Here is a 16,108-nt window from a genome sequence, read left to right as displayed (position 1 = left end):
TTGTCATCGTAAATTTACTAGTTCCTTTTTCCTGTAGGATGACTTACAGACAGTTATTCTCACCAAAGATACAGTCTATCCATTAAGCTATATGATTTTGTACCTATCCAGACACTTAAATGTCTCCGATCTTCCTGCTGTGAACCATGCTGAGGCTAAAATACAAGAGCAGCTTTGAATGCTTTATTCATAGGAACAAAAGAATAAAACTATCTGAGCCAGGAAGTGGCCAAATACCACAGGTAGTGAAGCAGAAAACTATGGGTAGCTGCTATGGATGTCAAACCCCTGAACCTTCTTTGGCAATGAACAGCCAGAGTTGTTTAGGGCACTAGCACTCATGCTAAGAAGTGAAATAGGTTTTTATTTGGTTTTCTATGAATGTAGACATTAACTTCTGCTGGGCTGTTGTCAAACCCCTGAACCTTCTTTGGCAATGAACAGCCAGAGCTGTTTAGGGCACTAGCACTCATACTAAGAAGTGAAATAGGTTTTTATTTGGTTTTCTATGAATGTAGACATTAACTTCTGCTGGGCTGTTTGCATTAGGTTAATATTTCTGTAGTGTACAGGTGTTAATATGAGTGTGAGTGTCTTCTGTCTGTCTCTAGCCCTATAAAGAGCAGAGTGTGGCGCTGTAAATATTAGCCCAGGCAGAGAAGTGTTTGCACAGCCCTCCTCTGTGCTGCCTCCTGCAATAGTACTCTTATAGTACTCCTTACAAATGACACAGGCTTAGCTGTCAGAGCATCAGCATCTGCAGTAACATGCCCTGGTTTTGACTTAGAGAAGGGTTGTAGGGATCAAATCCTGAAAAAAGCAGCAGAATCACCAGTGTGCTATAACCTTCATAACATCAGTATTACACAAAATAAGGTACAACTAAGTAAATCAGCACATACTGCAAGCAAAATACTTGCTTGGTCAAACCCACTCTTTGTTGGCTGTGGCAGTCACAGATATAGAGAAGAAATGCCTAGCAGATCACTGAAACTGCTACTTTCTTTAATACCATGATACACAGTCATTTCAGAGGGAAACTAATGATTTGTTCATTTGTTCATTTGTTCATGTTTGCTCTCGTCTTGTTCAAAAGGGCTCCCCAGTAATGGAAAAGACTGTGCCTTGCTCTTGATTTGAACAGAAGAGGAAACTGAAACTATCCTCCTGCAGATACTGTAGGGATCTTCCTGCCATCAGAGAGAGGAATAACTAATGAGGAAACAGCACCAGGACGGTGAATGGATTTCTTGTTTCACAGAGGATCCTGTGTGCACCTCACACACACAACATAGATGTGGCCTGCCATGTGTCCAAATCTGCTGAATGAGTTCTTAATGTGTTAGAGGAAAAACTTTCATGCACTGTATCAAGTCCTTCACAGCCTGAAAGCAATACGAAGAAGATGGACTACCATGCCTTCAATGAATTTCAAGAACATGAAGTCTGGTGCTAATACTTTCCATTAGAGGCAGTTGGATTGTAATCTGCACTGCAAGGACCAGAGGATCCAGACTCATGAATGATAGAACAAACATGAAAAGCAAAGCAGGGCAGTATTCCAGGGCGGTGAGGTGGTGCGGTGAGGGGAGGAACTGTACAAAGCTATACTGGTCGTGCTGCCAGTAATGTACCGGGAGGGAAAGAGAGTTCCTACGACAGCTGTAAAAGCAGTTGCTCTCTTTTGCTGATGATTCTCAGTGTAACAGTCAAAACCACACAATCTCCATGAGGATGAAATAATGATGAAACAGGCAATGCAAACCTGATGCCTGATCACCTTGCATACAGCTGTCCTCTTCGGTCTCAGTGCACATCGGGCACAGCAGCATTTACCTCCAAAAACAAAAGCAGAGGAAGATGGTTCACTCCGGAGTCAGAGCACAAGTTCTATCTTAATAGGAAACAGTAAAAAGGAACTGCAGCTCTGTAATAACATCGGCTCTGGTTCTGCAAAGTAACCGTTTGATACTTGACCATGACAGACTACTGAATGTTTCCCTCAGCTCCTTTGAACTAACAGCCCATCACTCATATATGTTGCAGGGATGACACCCTCCAACCAGTTGGTGAGGAGCAAACTCTCTTTAGATGCTAGGAAAAGAGTGTGATCTCATGGATGTGACTGCATAGCTCTGGACTCAAAGAATTTGCATGCAAACTGACTTCCTTGCTGAGTTTGGGCAACTCTGTGCCTCCATGTGTAAATGGTAACAGTTCTCACAAGCTTGTGTTTGAGTGAGTTTAAGTACTTAAGTGATGATATACTACCCCCCCGGTACTGCTTAGCCTTATGAATAGAATGGTGCTTACTGCAGTAGCTGTTGACAAGTTGCTATGGGCAAATCTGCTAGGACAAGAAGGAAAGGAATGAGGTGTCCAATTTTTGCATGTGTTTAATCCTTGTGCAATCTTGATGCACAAGGTTAACACTTCCGTTTGGGGTAAAACAAAATACTGGCAAAGATCTGACAAGAATTTACTTACTAAGAGCCTTAGTCACATATCTATTTTGTAGAATCATGGAATTGTTTAGGTTGGAAAAGACCTTTAAGATCATCAAGTCCAACTGTATACTTAACACTGCCAAGTCCACCACCAAACCATGTCCCTAAGTGCCACACCTACACATCTTTTAAATACCTCCAGGGATGGTGACTCAACCACTACCCTGGGCAGCGTGTTCCAGCTCTTGACAACCCTTTGGGTGAAGAAATTTCTCCTAATACCCAATCTAAACCTCCCCTGGCACAACTTGAGGCCATTTCCTCTCATCCTATCGCTTGATGCTTGGGAGAAGAGACCAACCCCCATCTCGCTACAACCTCCTTTCAGGTAGTCGTAGAGAGTGACGAGGTCTCCCTTAGCCTCCTTTTCTCCAGACTAAACAACCCCAGTTCCCTCAGTCGCTCCTCATAAGACTTGTGCTCTAGATGCTTCACTGGCTTCATTGTCCTTCTCTGGACAGGCTCCAGCACCCCAATGTCTTTCTTGTAGTGAGGGGCCCAAAACTGAATACAATACTCAAGGTGCAGCCTCACCAGTGCCGAGTACAGGGGGATGATCCCTGCCCTAGTCCTGCTGGCACATGATTTCTGACACAGGCCAGGATGCTGTTGGCCTTCTTGGCCACCTGGGCACACTGCCAGCTCATATTGAGCCAGCTGTTGACCAACACCTCCAGGTCCTTTTCCACTGGGCAGCTTTCCTTCCAGCCACTCTTCCCCAAGCCTGTAGCACTGCATGGGATTGTTTTGACCCAAGTGCAGGACCTGACACCGAGCCTTGCTGAACCTCATACAATTGGCCTCAGCCCATCGATCCAGCCTGTTCAGATCCCTCCGTAGAGCCTTCCTGCCCTCCGGCAGATCAACACTCCTGCCCAACTTGATGTCGTCTGTCTTCACAGGACCTGCTGACATCACTAATCCCAAATCAGTCAGGACCTATATGAACCTGCAAAAAGCGACAAAGATAACATAAACCATGGAACTGGTGCTAAAAGCTGAGGAAATCAGATCAGAGTTGATCACTGTTTCTGCAGCTGTTTGAGAAGGTCAAAGGCCTGGACCTTGCACAGAATTAGAGATACTGATTCCTGAGATAGTACACATTACACTGGTAGATGACCCCCACAGGTCAGAGCTGGCCTATACAATTTCAAATGGAAAGACTGACGAAAGCTCTGGTCATGAGAGACTGGTAATTATCCAACTCTCTGAGACCTGTAATGAGGTTACAGTGCTGCTCTGCATGTGTGTGGGGAGAGAGGAATAACCAAATAACCTTGTATGTCATAGGTCCCAGGCAAAGATACATGTAAGAAAGCAAAAATTGAGAAAGGGACCATTCCACTGCAGTCATAGGCTGTGCTGACTAATGAAGTGTAGTGAATTGGCCAACCCTTGACCAGACATTAAGTTAGGGTTCTTCTACTTGGCCACTTGCCAAGGCAACCTGAAAACACTGCTACAGCATTCAGCTTTAACATGGAAAGAAGAATTTTCCCATTCATTTTTCATCTGCTGCAGAGCATAATTCAAAGCTGAGTTAATGAATCATTTCAGTGGGCTTTGGGTGAAGATTTATAATCATAGAATCAGAAAAACAGTCTGGAAAGGAACTTGAAAGATCCTCTAAACTATTCTCTCGTACCAAGCTGGACTGACCTGCCTAGAGCTGGTCATATGATCATATGACCAGTACGTATGATCTCTTCTTTTTCCTCCCTCCCCGCAAAAGCTGTTATGCTGTTGTAGAAGAAATTGTATTGGTCCTTGACAAATCCATCTAGGGGACAAATAGCAAGCCTGTTACTTTCCACACGCTAACAGATTGTTTATGCATTCCAGAATTTTCCTAGAGCTTGAAGTTAAGATTAGTTGTTTGCATTCTTTCCTTTCTCAAGGCACACACTCTGTTTCCTCTTCTCTAGGCTTTTCTCCTGCGAGATGATGGCTATCAGTTCACTGAGTTTACTGAAATCTGTCTTTGCTTAAGGGAAGCATAAAACCAGCAAAACAGAAACAACAGCCTAAGGATCACAGACTGACAACCACTACCATCCAAATTGCCCTTTACATTAATATTCTCAAAAAGCTATACCTGTCAGCTACAATCAAGTCTAGCAGAGCTTCCCCTCCTGTGGTTGTCATCACCTTCCGTACCAAGAAAGTAACATGTTTCACCAACTTCTGTACCACCAGTACTCCTGTAAGGAGGGATGGCTGGGCAGCTATAATCTCCCACTGCTGCGCACTGGATGATTCTGCTCAGGTTTACTGCCAGGCAGCCTGGAATATAAACGGTAGTGCCCAGTTTTCTTCCTTTTTAACAATCACTCAAATTGCTTAGAAAGATCCTCCTTCAGTCTCAAAGCAAGTATACAAATCCATGACATAGAAGGCAACATCTCTTCTTCTTCTCCTGCCTCTTATTCCTCACAAGTTTCACACTACTGTATTAATAGGCCAGCCACGGTAATCATACAAACCGGTCTCTTCTATGGAACAGTTATAATTTGGATGATGGTTAAAAACTTTCAGATCCACTTGTTTATTCTTATCATTTCTCACAAAAACATAAAGAAGGTCACAGGACCAAGCCAGTTGTTTTTTTGCATTGTCATTATAAATAAACCACTTTGCTCCAATTTTTTTTTTTCAGTTTAACTACTCCGTTTCCTCCTCCTGAATGATAACTGCAAAGAATTCACTACAAAGTTAAAAAGACTCCGTCCCATCTACCATTTTCCTTAAGCTCCTCCAACTATTAGACTTTGATCAGACTTAGGGCCATGGTGAGAATGATTTTTCTCTCCTCCTCAAGCCTGAAGTAAGAGCCTCCAGTGTCTGCGGACAACTTGTTCACATTCAGAAGAATTCCCTCACAGCAGCTCCCTGCAGTAAGCAGAAGGACTAATCTTTTTCAAACCTGAGAAGAGGAGGGCACCACTGCATTGGATTGTGAATACTTAATTTGTTTGCACAGTTATTACCCTTTCTGTTGGGCTTCTTGGGCAGATGGGGTGGGTCTCTCTACTTGCACAAACAACTGACCTACAAAAGGTTTGCCTCATTTTCATATACTAATGTTTGACGCACACGTGCTAGGTTGTTACTTTTTTTGCATTCGTTAATTTGACCTTAGGATGCAAACTAAAAAGAAGGATCTGTTCAAGAAGAAGCACGGCTGCCTAAACGCCTGGTAGGCTCTCAGAAATGCTGTCCGTAGTGTGGATACAAAGAGCTCCATCAAGGCAGAGCCAGCAACAGGTTAAGATACTGAAATAAGACCCTTCAGAACAAAGCCAATAGGAAGAAGCCAGCAGCTCAGTCATCCCTCCCGCAGACCAAAGCAGCACCAAGGGCATTTATTCAGAAGCCGGTCAGCATCCGTCCCCTCCAAGAACAGTCCCTCTTTTTAAGGGTTACTTTCTTTCACCCAAGTACGCCCCCGAGCGTGCCCCTCACTGAGCCACCACAGCTTTGCTCTCAGCGCCAGGAGGCACGGCGGGCCAGCAACCAACCAACCAAGCAACCGCCTTCCACGACCCCTCTCCAAAGCGCCCCTTCCGAAGCGTCCCCGCAGGTCTCGCCTGGGAAGCGCGTCCCGGCACGGCGGGACCCAGCAGCTCCCCCGGACGCTCTGGGGGCGGCCGCAGCGGGCTGCCCCGCAGCCCTACCCCCGGCCCGACGGCCTCACACCCTCTCCGCCCGCCGCCGCGACCCCCGCGGGCGGACGGGCGGAGCGCTCGGCGGGCAGAGCCGCCCCCCCGCCGGCGCCGGGCCGGGCCGCGGGGCGGCGCTCGCCGCCCGCACCTCGACGGGGCGGGCCGGCCGGTGCCGCGCCGGGCCGGGGCGGGGCGGCGGCCGCTGACACGCCGGCGGGCTGCGCGCAGCATGTGAGCTGCGGCCCCAGAGCGGGGAGCGACTGACCGACCGCCGGGCTCCAGTATGGGGCTCGCCCTGCTCCTGGGGCTGCTCCTCTCCCGAGCCGGTAACAGCGCCCGGAGCGCGGGGCGGCGGACGGGGCGGGCGCCGGGCTCGGGGCGGGCTGGGGAGCGCGGCGTGTCCCCCGTCGCTCTCCCGGCGGGCGGCGAGCGCGACCCGCGCCGGCGCCCCGAGGGGCAGCTGCGGGCGGCAGAGGCGGCTCCGGGGTCGCGGGCTGGCGCTCCCCGCTGCTGGCGCCACCCCCCCGTGCCCGGTGCTGGGCCGGCCCTCGGCGCGGCCCGAGCTCGGGGCTCCCGGCCACCGACTCCGGCAGGCGCCCCGCCTCCCCCCCCCCCCGGGGAGGAACCCGCTTTCAGAGCAAGGGAGGGCGTGCTGCTACTGCTGCGAGCTGAAAGGCGAGTTGCCGGCGTGGTTGTGACCAGGGCGGAGGGACGCGCTGGGGAGGGGGAACGGGTGTCCTGGAGGCAAGGCTGGAGGAGGCGACGAGGTCGCCTTTTGCTCCTCTCGCTCGCAGCAGAGAGGGGCAGATGCCGGGAGCTGATGCCTCAGCGCGGCACAAAAGGCACAAAGCGGGCACCTGCGCTAGCTGGACCTGCCTTAACGGATCCTTGCTGTACGTCTCTCGTCCTGACTTTGCCGAGAGCTTTTTTTGGTACCTACCCTCCCGGCGTTCCCCCTCTGAAATGCTTCGGGCTGATAGTAGCCTGAGGTGAGGCTCAGTTTGCAAAGACCAGTCCCAGGAGCTCTGGCATAGGTGCAGCTGTTTGCTCCGCTACTGCCAAGTCACAAGAGCCAAGGATAGAAATTACTCCTCTTTCCAGTTCATCTCTTGTGCAGTCTTCATGGCTGATGTGACTAGAAATACAGAAATTACAAAACCGCTTAGAAGCATTCCTACGCCCCGGCTGTGGGATGTCAGTGCTTCACGCTTAGAAAATGCTGCAGCTGCTGAATATCACAATGACTGCTACAAAGATGGGCCCTTGCCCTGAAACCTCAGTTGCACTTGCAGCCACATGTTTACGATAGCTTTTCCACAATTTTCCATGTCCAAATACTAATGCTTCTTTGATAACTGTGCTTAATAAAAAAAAAAGGTTTCCCTTCTGCAGTCATCTTCTCTTTCAATAGTGTGGTGCACCAGAAGCATCAAAATAATACATACATATATGATGGGACATGGAGTGAAAAGGTAGAAATAAAGGGATATTGTATTATCTATCCCTTTTTCTAAGGTATAAATAATCATAGTCTGTGAATTGATAATTACCTTTTAACTTTTTTTTTTTTTTTTTTTTTTTTTTAAAACTACAGAAGGGACTCCCACACACATGCATCATTAACGTGTTCTGCAACCTAGACCACAGGTCTAGGAAAGAATTAGCTCTCATTCTTTCATGTTCTTATCTGGAATATTAAGAGCTTTTAAAAAATGAAACAACGTGTCAAGTATTAGGGCTTAATACAATGCATAGTTATTTAAAGAGGAGGAATGTTTTAAATTTGAGGTTTACAGCAGCTTTACCCGAAGCATCTGGTACAGGCCTGTGGCAGAAACACAGTCCATCCACTTAGACCCAGCTCTGCTCTACCCTGGCAATTACTGTATCACTTTACATTTTTTAAAATGTCACTTCACGCTCAGGTGCTTGCTGAGCAAGATTCTGAAGGCTAGTAAAGTGCATCCTGTCCTTTTATGAACTTCCTACAACAGCTGCTGCAAGCCACTGTTGGTGATGGGATACTGGGGGAGATGGTACTTTGGTCTGACCTGGTGGGGTAGATCAGTTTGCTCAGTTTAGGGTTCCAAAAGCTACTGGAGAGAACAGACCGATTCGCTATTGGGAATTTGCACTGATTCCAACCTTACAGGATACAATCACACTTGGAATGTTCATTAAGGTTGTGCCTAGGTGTGATGCCTAAAAAACCTACTGTGCTGCGTACAAAGCATTTCTGATGAGAGATTTGTTTTTCAGGGAGCTTACAGAGTCATATAGTCTCTACATAACAGCCAGATGAACAACAAAGTACCATAAGTTGCTAGAAAAGCAAAGAAATTTGTACAAGTGCGACAGAGACACCTGGATAGTATTACTGGGCTATAGGGAAAATAGAAAGTTTGAGAAGCAGACTAGCATAAAATTATGCAGCCTACTGCTTACAGCAAATAAAACTGATGAAGCTAGCATAAGTGAAGGAAGTGAGAGAACAAATTAGGTGGTGAAGATGGTATACCAGGTAATATGAGCTGTACCAAGATTTTTTCTAATCTGTAGTGAAGGCTGACTGAAATAGTACTAGTGCACCTGCTGAACAAGAGAATGATAGTAAGATCATGTACCCATAGAACATTAAAAGGTAGATGTAAGGCTCATCATAGTCATTTCCTAATACCAGCCAAGCAATATTGTCCTGGAGGGAAGAAACATAGTAGCCTATATATAAATTTGATTAGCAAACAGTCTTGTTCCAGGTCTTCATTGTTATTGTACTGTAAATGCAGATTCATATACTACAGAAATGAAGAAAGATTATGGACTGAATTCACCTACCTGTGACAACATAATGCTAGGTATCACCCCAGTATTACCGTTAGGTGACAACAGTCCATATAAAAAGTTTAAAAAGCTGGGGAAAAAAAAGTCTACTTTTAAAGATTATATTGTTAAATTGGGACTAATACTTCCACATAAGGTAGTGCGTGTGCGTGTGTGTGTGTATATAGCCAATGCATGTGTTATGCAAATAATATGTGTACAGAGAGATACAGTCAGAGTTCACAATCAACCAACAGATGAAAGCTGGCATGCCAAGCCTGCATCCCAGCGTTTTTGGCAGGGATTTCAGGGACTGGGTTCTATGTACTTAAGCTGACTGCATATCAGCATTTCTATATGAAGCTACTTGCATCTTATGTTAAGGATTTATTCTATTATGCAAAAAAATATGCATTCTTATTCTTAAGTTTCCAAGCCCAGTGAAGTAGTTGTTCTTATACCCTACAGATGGCTTTCTCAGTACATCTCTTAATGACCAATATATACTTTAGCAATGGCAGCAGCACTGACTCACAGCACACGGTATGGTGTTACTATGAGCTTATTGCACTGCGGTTTTCCTTACCCAGATAGAAGAGCTTCTTCAAAGCAGCCTCAGCAACCCCAAGGTTTCCACAGGGATTTACTACTCCATAAAATACAAAGCCATCTCTGATCCTGGCCAAGTTGAAAGAGTTAAGGGTGATTAAAAAAGGTTTTATTAAACAAAATTATTTTTGAGACTTTTCTTTAACATTTTGTTCCCTCTTTCATACATTAATACTCATCCTTTTGTTTCTAAATGGAGACAGCTCTTGTTCCTTACTACTCCATGTGAAAGACCCCAACCAGTTCTGCCTCTTGAGAGGAGTCCTTACTGAATATAGGATGCCTACAGAACAAGGACAAGGTGCTTGTGTGGCATTCATCATGATTGTGATCCTGACAGTCTTTTCCCTACTTGACCAGGAGACCTCCTGGCTCTGCCGAGGAGTGACTGCATAGCAGCAGAACAGTTGTGCCTCTCGGACTCTACCTGCAATGCCACCTACAGGATCCTGGAAAACTGTGCCCTGGCTAAGACTCGCTTCGTTCCACTGGATCACGATAGCAGGGTCAGATGTCTGAATGCAGAGCTAGACCTCGGAAACAGCTCTTTGCTGCACTGCAAGTGTCACCGGCGCATGAAGAGACAGGAGCACTGCTTACGTGTTTTCTGGACCGTTCATGGCAGCGTGACAGATGGTGAGGTGAAATAATAGGAATTTACAAGGTACTAGTAAGGCTCACCCCTGCCCCCCGTCTGAAAACAACTGTGAAAGGCCACTTCCCAACACTGCAGATGCCACTTTGGAATCACATCTCCTAGTAAAAAGAATTCATTACTGCTCTGTTTGATAAGCAGAGAAAGCTGATCTGGTCTGGGACCAGCTCTTCAAATACACCAGGGACCCTAGTAGAAAAAGATAGCTACTCTGAGGCAGTAAGATTTCATGCTGTGAGGGGAGGCTCCTGTGAAAGTCACCTCAAAATCGTCACATCTGTCCATCACTGAAAACAGACGTGCGATTGTGGCACACACTGTAATGGCATCCTTGAGCATGCTGCTTCTTTCCAGCTTTAGTGGGATGCTTCTACCTGGCCTCCCACTAAAGACCCCCTGTGCTGCACATCTCCTCACTAGTACTGAGGCTGAAAAAAACCCAAATGGCAACATAGACCAAATTCCAGCGGGAGCAAATCTGATGACAAAATGTAATGCTGTTGTTACACAGTAATACTTTTGCATCTCCAGCAGAACCATTCTTTGGCATTTAGCTTTGAGCAAGACAGAGCATCTCTGAACTCCAGCCTGAGGAAACAGCCAGGCACAAATAAGAGAAATCAATTAAGAAGGAGGAAAAAAAAAAAAAAAAAAAAAAAAAAAGCTGGTCAGAAAGCATTTCTCCCACTGCATAAAACATCTTGTATCTTGCCTAGGTTATTTCAATTTGGAGACCTCTCCCTATGAGAATCCAGCAAATGAAGAACACTGGAAGACAGATTATAATAAACTGGCAGCTCTGTTATCAGGTAAGGATTGTAATGGTTACATGATATAATGCTGCCCTTTATCATCTTTTCAAGGGCTGAAAATTATTAAGAACAATTTGGGGTAATGGCCCCTTTAATCAAGAGGAACACCTGCTCTGTATACTTGCCTAAATTTGTCCCCCCTACCAAGTGTAAATATAGCCACAGATCCAGGCCCATGAAACAGGGAATAACCCATAATGATGCATTCTCTGAAACAAACACCCTAACTTGAACCAATAAAAAAATATGATTTTGTAACTAGTGTAACTGCAGTGTCATACTACAGGCACACAGCAGGACTAATTTGCTTTGTTCTTTTTGATGTTCCCAATCTGGCCATCAAGTAAGGGCTACTTCTATTTCCACAGAGAATCTCTTCTGGAGACTTGCTTCATTGTTCCTCGGTTTCTTTTGGCTTTATAGGCTCACAGTTAGCAGGAGATGCAACAAATCCATGCCTGAAAGCAACTCATGTCTGTAACCTGAGCAAGAAGTGTGTTCGTCTGCGCACAGACTATGCCTCGATCTGCACCAAGGGAGCAGGAAGTGAGGACATGTGTGACCGTCGCAAATGCCACAGAGGGCTAAGGAATTTCTTTGAGAAAGTCCCTGAGGATTTCACCAAAAGGATCCTATTCTGTCCATGTCAAGATGAACTTTGTGGAGAACGACGCCGGAAAACTATTGTTCCTGATTGTTCCTTCCAGTATAACACCAAACCCAATTGCCTCTGGCTTCTGGACTCCTGCTTAGAAGACCATATCTGCAAGTAGGTCCAGCAGCAGCGGTCATTATCCAAGAGAAGACAACAGCATAGACACTGATGGTCTCATTTTCCTTCCTACAGATCCAGACTGGCTGACTTCCAACAAAATTGTCAACCTGCAGACATGTCTCCAGATGGTTGCTCTCAGCACAACCATGCTGCATGCCTGCAGGCTTACATGGGGATGATTGGTAAGTGATATCCACAGGAATGTACAGGGTGGATGCTTTCAGGCCACAAACTTGCAGGCACACTCTGATGCTGTGAAGCACCATCTTGCTCTCCTGCAGGAGTTAGAGCTTAGTGTACCAATGAATATGCCTTAGCCTAATTGATACTAGTGCTCTCTCTTGCTTCTGAGGTAAATGCAGCCCAAAGAGAGCTCTTCCATGGCATTTATCACTCTACTCTGTCCTATCCTCTGCTGTCAAATCAGCAGCACTTGCCTGAGATTTTTTGAACACCTGTTTGCATCATCAGCTGGTGCAAAGCGCTCTAAATGCCTGACCGACAGGGCTCAGGGCCTGTATGAGCTCAGTCATTCCTACTGCAGGAGTTACATCCCATCACAGCAGTGATCAAACACAACATTGCCTCACTGCCTGACTTTTAGACTCCTGATGGTTTGTTAGTGTTGTACACCACACTATCTTCTCACAGCCAGCCAGAACATGGCACCACCAGCTGTTAGAAGGAAGGTTGTCCTTGGTTTTAGGCATTCACTGCCAACCTGCTAATACTTTTTCAGAGTGGCTCAAAAGAGGAGCTGTAAAGAGCAGCAATATCTCAGAAGCTGTAAATCTGGACTATACCTTCTGGTTTTCCAGATGACTTTGCTGTTTTTATGCTACATGAACTCTGGCTGAATGGCACACTACAGGTGTGCAGCATTTTTTTGGCAAAAGGCATTTGACCACACAATGTTGCCAGCTACACAAGCAGTAAGAGTGCCTTTTGCTGCCCTATATCAGTACCACAGTTAAGTCCCTGCAGATGCTTCACATCCTTCAATCTAATGCTTGCACCAGCTTCAGTTATCAGCATACCTCACCATCAGATTGCCTGAGTCAGGGTAGCAATGTCCACACTTTCTCACAGCCCAGCAGACTTCATGCAGCTTCACCAGACCTGGATCACCTCACAGGGGCTCCTGACCTGTCCTAAGTACCATGCATATCACAATGGAAGGCTTCTGCCTCCAGGGCAGCATTCCCTTTAGTGTAATAGGACTTGTGATGCTTTCATTTGGTGAAGTAAATCCTGATTCCGCTTTCTGGGGGTTTGGGACAGGCACGCCCATGACACCCAACTATGTCAGTAACTCCAGTGTGGAGGTCTCCCTGTGGTGTACATGTGAAAGCAGCGGCAACCAGAAGGAGAAGTGTGACCAGATACTCAGCATGTTTGAGAGCAACAAATGCCTTGGTAAGCATCAGTCATATCACAGAAACAGCTGAGCAGAGGGAAATTAAAATCCTGTTGATTTCAAGATCCTATGATGCATTGCTCTTGCGTATAGTTCTGTCTTCTGCAGCATCTCTATGATCTCCTGTCCAACCTATGGGACCAGCCTGGATCTGCTCTCAGAAGTGTTTCTGTACCTTTTGGCAACACTTCTGTTCATCTCAAACACCATGAAGCTATTTCCAAACAGCATTCAAATGAAGGAGTTGCAAAGAAATCACAAAGGGAGGTCAGACATGCTGTATCCATACGTTGCTGAGTAACCACAATAGTGCACCAGGATTATGGGGTTTGGGTTCCCCTCCTTTCCTATGCTCGCCTTTGGCCCACACTTACTTGGTCAAGATAAGTAGCTCCTGACACAACCCCTGTTATTAGATTCAGCAGCACAGAAGTTACAAAAATCCTGTTACATGCAACTATGTAATCCTAAGTCTGTATTTCTTTTATATCCCTAGCATTTTAGCAACAGACCTTAATAAGATTTAAATATTTTATGTTTGTAAAAGCTTCCAAAGGATAAAGAAACCAGCATCATTAGATAAATTATTAATATTTAAACCTAGCTCCTGCTGTATAGAAAAGCCTTACACCCGGAACTATAGATACACCTACAACCTCAACATCCCATCTGAGATACTACATACCTGCCCCTTACAAAATAGACAGCTGAGAAAGTCCCAAAGGGACCCAAAGGTCCTCAAGTACAGTGAAAATTGGCTTTGCAGTCTGCTGAACCTCACAAGTAAACACATAAACAGGCCATTCACTGAACAAAGAATATGTATTTTCTAAATCGATGCCACACAGCTTGTGAGTGCATTCCCTAAAATAGCTTCCCTAGACTTCTGTTCACTAGACTCCAAGGTGTGCACAAGAAAAGCAAAATAAAACTCTTGCTTTACTTCTCTTTGCAGAAAATACCATTTGGTCTCAAATGCACCTGAAGCAGACAGCTCTAGAAAGACAGGAAGACTTACTGTACTCATCTCCCCTAAGCTTCCAAGGAGACAGTGCCAGCACATCTCTTGCTTCAGAAATGTCCCAGGTATGCATTGCTTTGTTGCCTTCACAAAGCAACAAGTCAAGTGGCCTAGAGACAGTAGTTGAAAAACATTGGATCTGGAAATGTGTGATTTTGGACATCAAAGTGAGGGATGCTACATGCATGCAGAACCCTGGACCACTTTGAGCTATTCCTTCCACAGACAAGCAGAAATAGGAGGCCATGCTGCCTGGCCATAGGAGTTTCCTATAGTCTCACATTAGTGCTCAGAACTGGAGGCTCTGCAGCCAGACATTTGAGCATAAATATGTCTAACTGGGATTCATTCCTCTTCTTCATTTCCTAGGTGGCTGAAGGGAAGACACAGCGAGAGATCTCTGAACACAGCAGTATGCCTATGGCTTCCTCTGTGTATTCTGGAGCTGCTGTTTCTTGGCCGTCTCTGTCTCTGCTCCTGCCCCTGTTGCTGAGCCCATGTTAACTTGCCATAAATGGCATTTTTTCTTCTCATATTATTAATCTTATTCCATATCCAGGCACCTCGCACTACTGATTTACCTTTGGGAAACAGGCGGCTTCCAGAGAAGAGGAATGGAATAGCCTTAACCCAGAACAGCAGTCACTGAAAACCTCCCCCCAACTTGCACCCCACTTTTCCCCAATCAGTTTGCACTGAGCTCTGCAGATGTGGTGCCCACCATTGCTTCTGCCATGTTAGCACTTTGAGTAACAGTCAGGTGAATATTCCAGTGCAATATTTTAAAACAAAGGTCTGAGTTCTGTCGGAACTTGTGCAGCGTTCAGTTTCTGACTGCAGGGAGGATCCTGACACAGCGTGTCCTACCATCCCACCTTCTGGAGCTCTTCCTCAGGCATACAATTATTGAATGGTTTGGGTTGGAAGGGAGCTTTAAAGATTATCTAGTCCAACCCCCCTACCATGGGCAGGGACATCTTTCACCAGACCAGGTTGCTCAAAGCCCCATCCAACCTGACCTTGAACACTTCCAGCAAGGGGGCATCCACAACTCCTCTGGGCAACCTGTTCCAGTGTCTCACCACCCTCATCGTAAAAAATTTCTTCCTTATGTCCAGTCTAAACCTACCCTCTTTCAGTTTAAAACCGCTGCCCCTTTTCCTGTCACTACAGGCCCTGGTAAAAATTCTTTCTTATGATCCCCCTTTTTATATTGAAAGGCCACAATAAGGTCTCCCCAGAGCCTTCTCTGCTCCAGGCCAAACAACTCCAACTGTCTCAGCCTTTCTTCATAGGAGAGGTGTTCCAACCCTCTCATCGTTTTCATGGCCCTCCTCTGGACCTGCTCCAACAGGTCCATGTCTGTCTTGTCCTGGGCACCCTGGAGCTGGATGCAGGATGCCAAGTGGGGTAGAGCAGAGGGGAAGAATTGCCTCTCTCAACCTGCTGGCCACGCTTCTTTTTTTATGCAGCCCAGGATACGATATGGCTTTCTGGGCTGCAGGTGCACATTGCTGGCCCACGTCCAATTTTTCATCTACCAGTATCCCCAACTCCTTTTCTGCAGGGCTATTCTCAATCCATTCATCCCTCAGTCTGTATTGATATTAGGGATTGTCCCAGGCCAGGTGCAGGACCCTGCACTTGCCCTTGTTGAACATCATGAGGTTCATGTGGGCCCACTCCTTAGGCCTGTCAAAGCATAGAGTACAGCATACTATCCTAAAGAGTAGAAGTCCACACTCCAGGGTGGGTTGCAAGTAAAGCTCAATAAACATACACATAAAGTCCCTGGTAAACACCAGTTCTGGATTACTGTCAGTTCCC

The 16,108-nt window shown here is 46.1% G+C and overlaps 1 protein-coding gene across 1 annotated transcript; it reads left to right on the top strand.

The window, feature by feature from the left end:
• Positions 1 to 6,357: 6,357 nt before the first annotated feature.
• Positions 6,358 to 15,757, top strand: GFRA3 (GDNF family receptor alpha 3). Its single transcript, XM_049829789.1, has 8 exons — positions 6,358 to 6,498; positions 9,962 to 10,237; positions 10,973 to 11,065; positions 11,492 to 11,837; positions 11,916 to 12,025; positions 13,125 to 13,259; positions 14,216 to 14,346; positions 14,651 to 15,757. The coding sequence occupies exons 1-8, from the start codon at positions 6,456 to 6,458 to the stop codon at positions 14,783 to 14,785; spliced, it is 1,269 nt and encodes a 422-aa protein (XP_049685746.1). The 5' UTR covers positions 6,358 to 6,455; the 3' UTR covers positions 14,786 to 15,757.
• The last annotated feature ends 351 nt before the right edge of the window (positions 15,758 to 16,108 follow it).

The sequence above is a fragment of the Accipiter gentilis genome, chromosome 26 (genome assembly GCF_929443795.1).
Source record: "Accipiter gentilis chromosome 26, bAccGen1.1, whole genome shotgun sequence".
In the NCBI taxonomy this organism is placed as follows: domain Eukaryota; kingdom Metazoa; phylum Chordata; class Aves; order Accipitriformes; family Accipitridae; genus Astur; species Astur gentilis.
Note: the sequence above shows the minus strand (reverse complement) of the source record. Positions and strands in the feature narration are given on the sequence as shown.

What these genes read in the sequence shown, in the direction of transcription:
- GFRA3 (XM_049829789.1), top strand. Translation starts at nt 6,456, where the DNA reads ATGGGGCTCGCCCTGCTCCTGGGGCTGCTCCTCTCCCGAGCCG. An exon ending in TTAGAAGACCATATCTGCAA is followed by an intron (nt 11,838 to 11,915) that starts GTAGGTCCAGCA and finishes TCCTTCCTACAG; the next exon opens with ATCCAGACTGGCTGACTTCC. An exon ending in TTGCTTCAGAAATGTCCCAG is followed by an intron (nt 14,347 to 14,650) that starts GTATGCATTGCT and finishes TTCATTTCCTAG; the next exon opens with GTGGCTGAAGGGAAGACACA.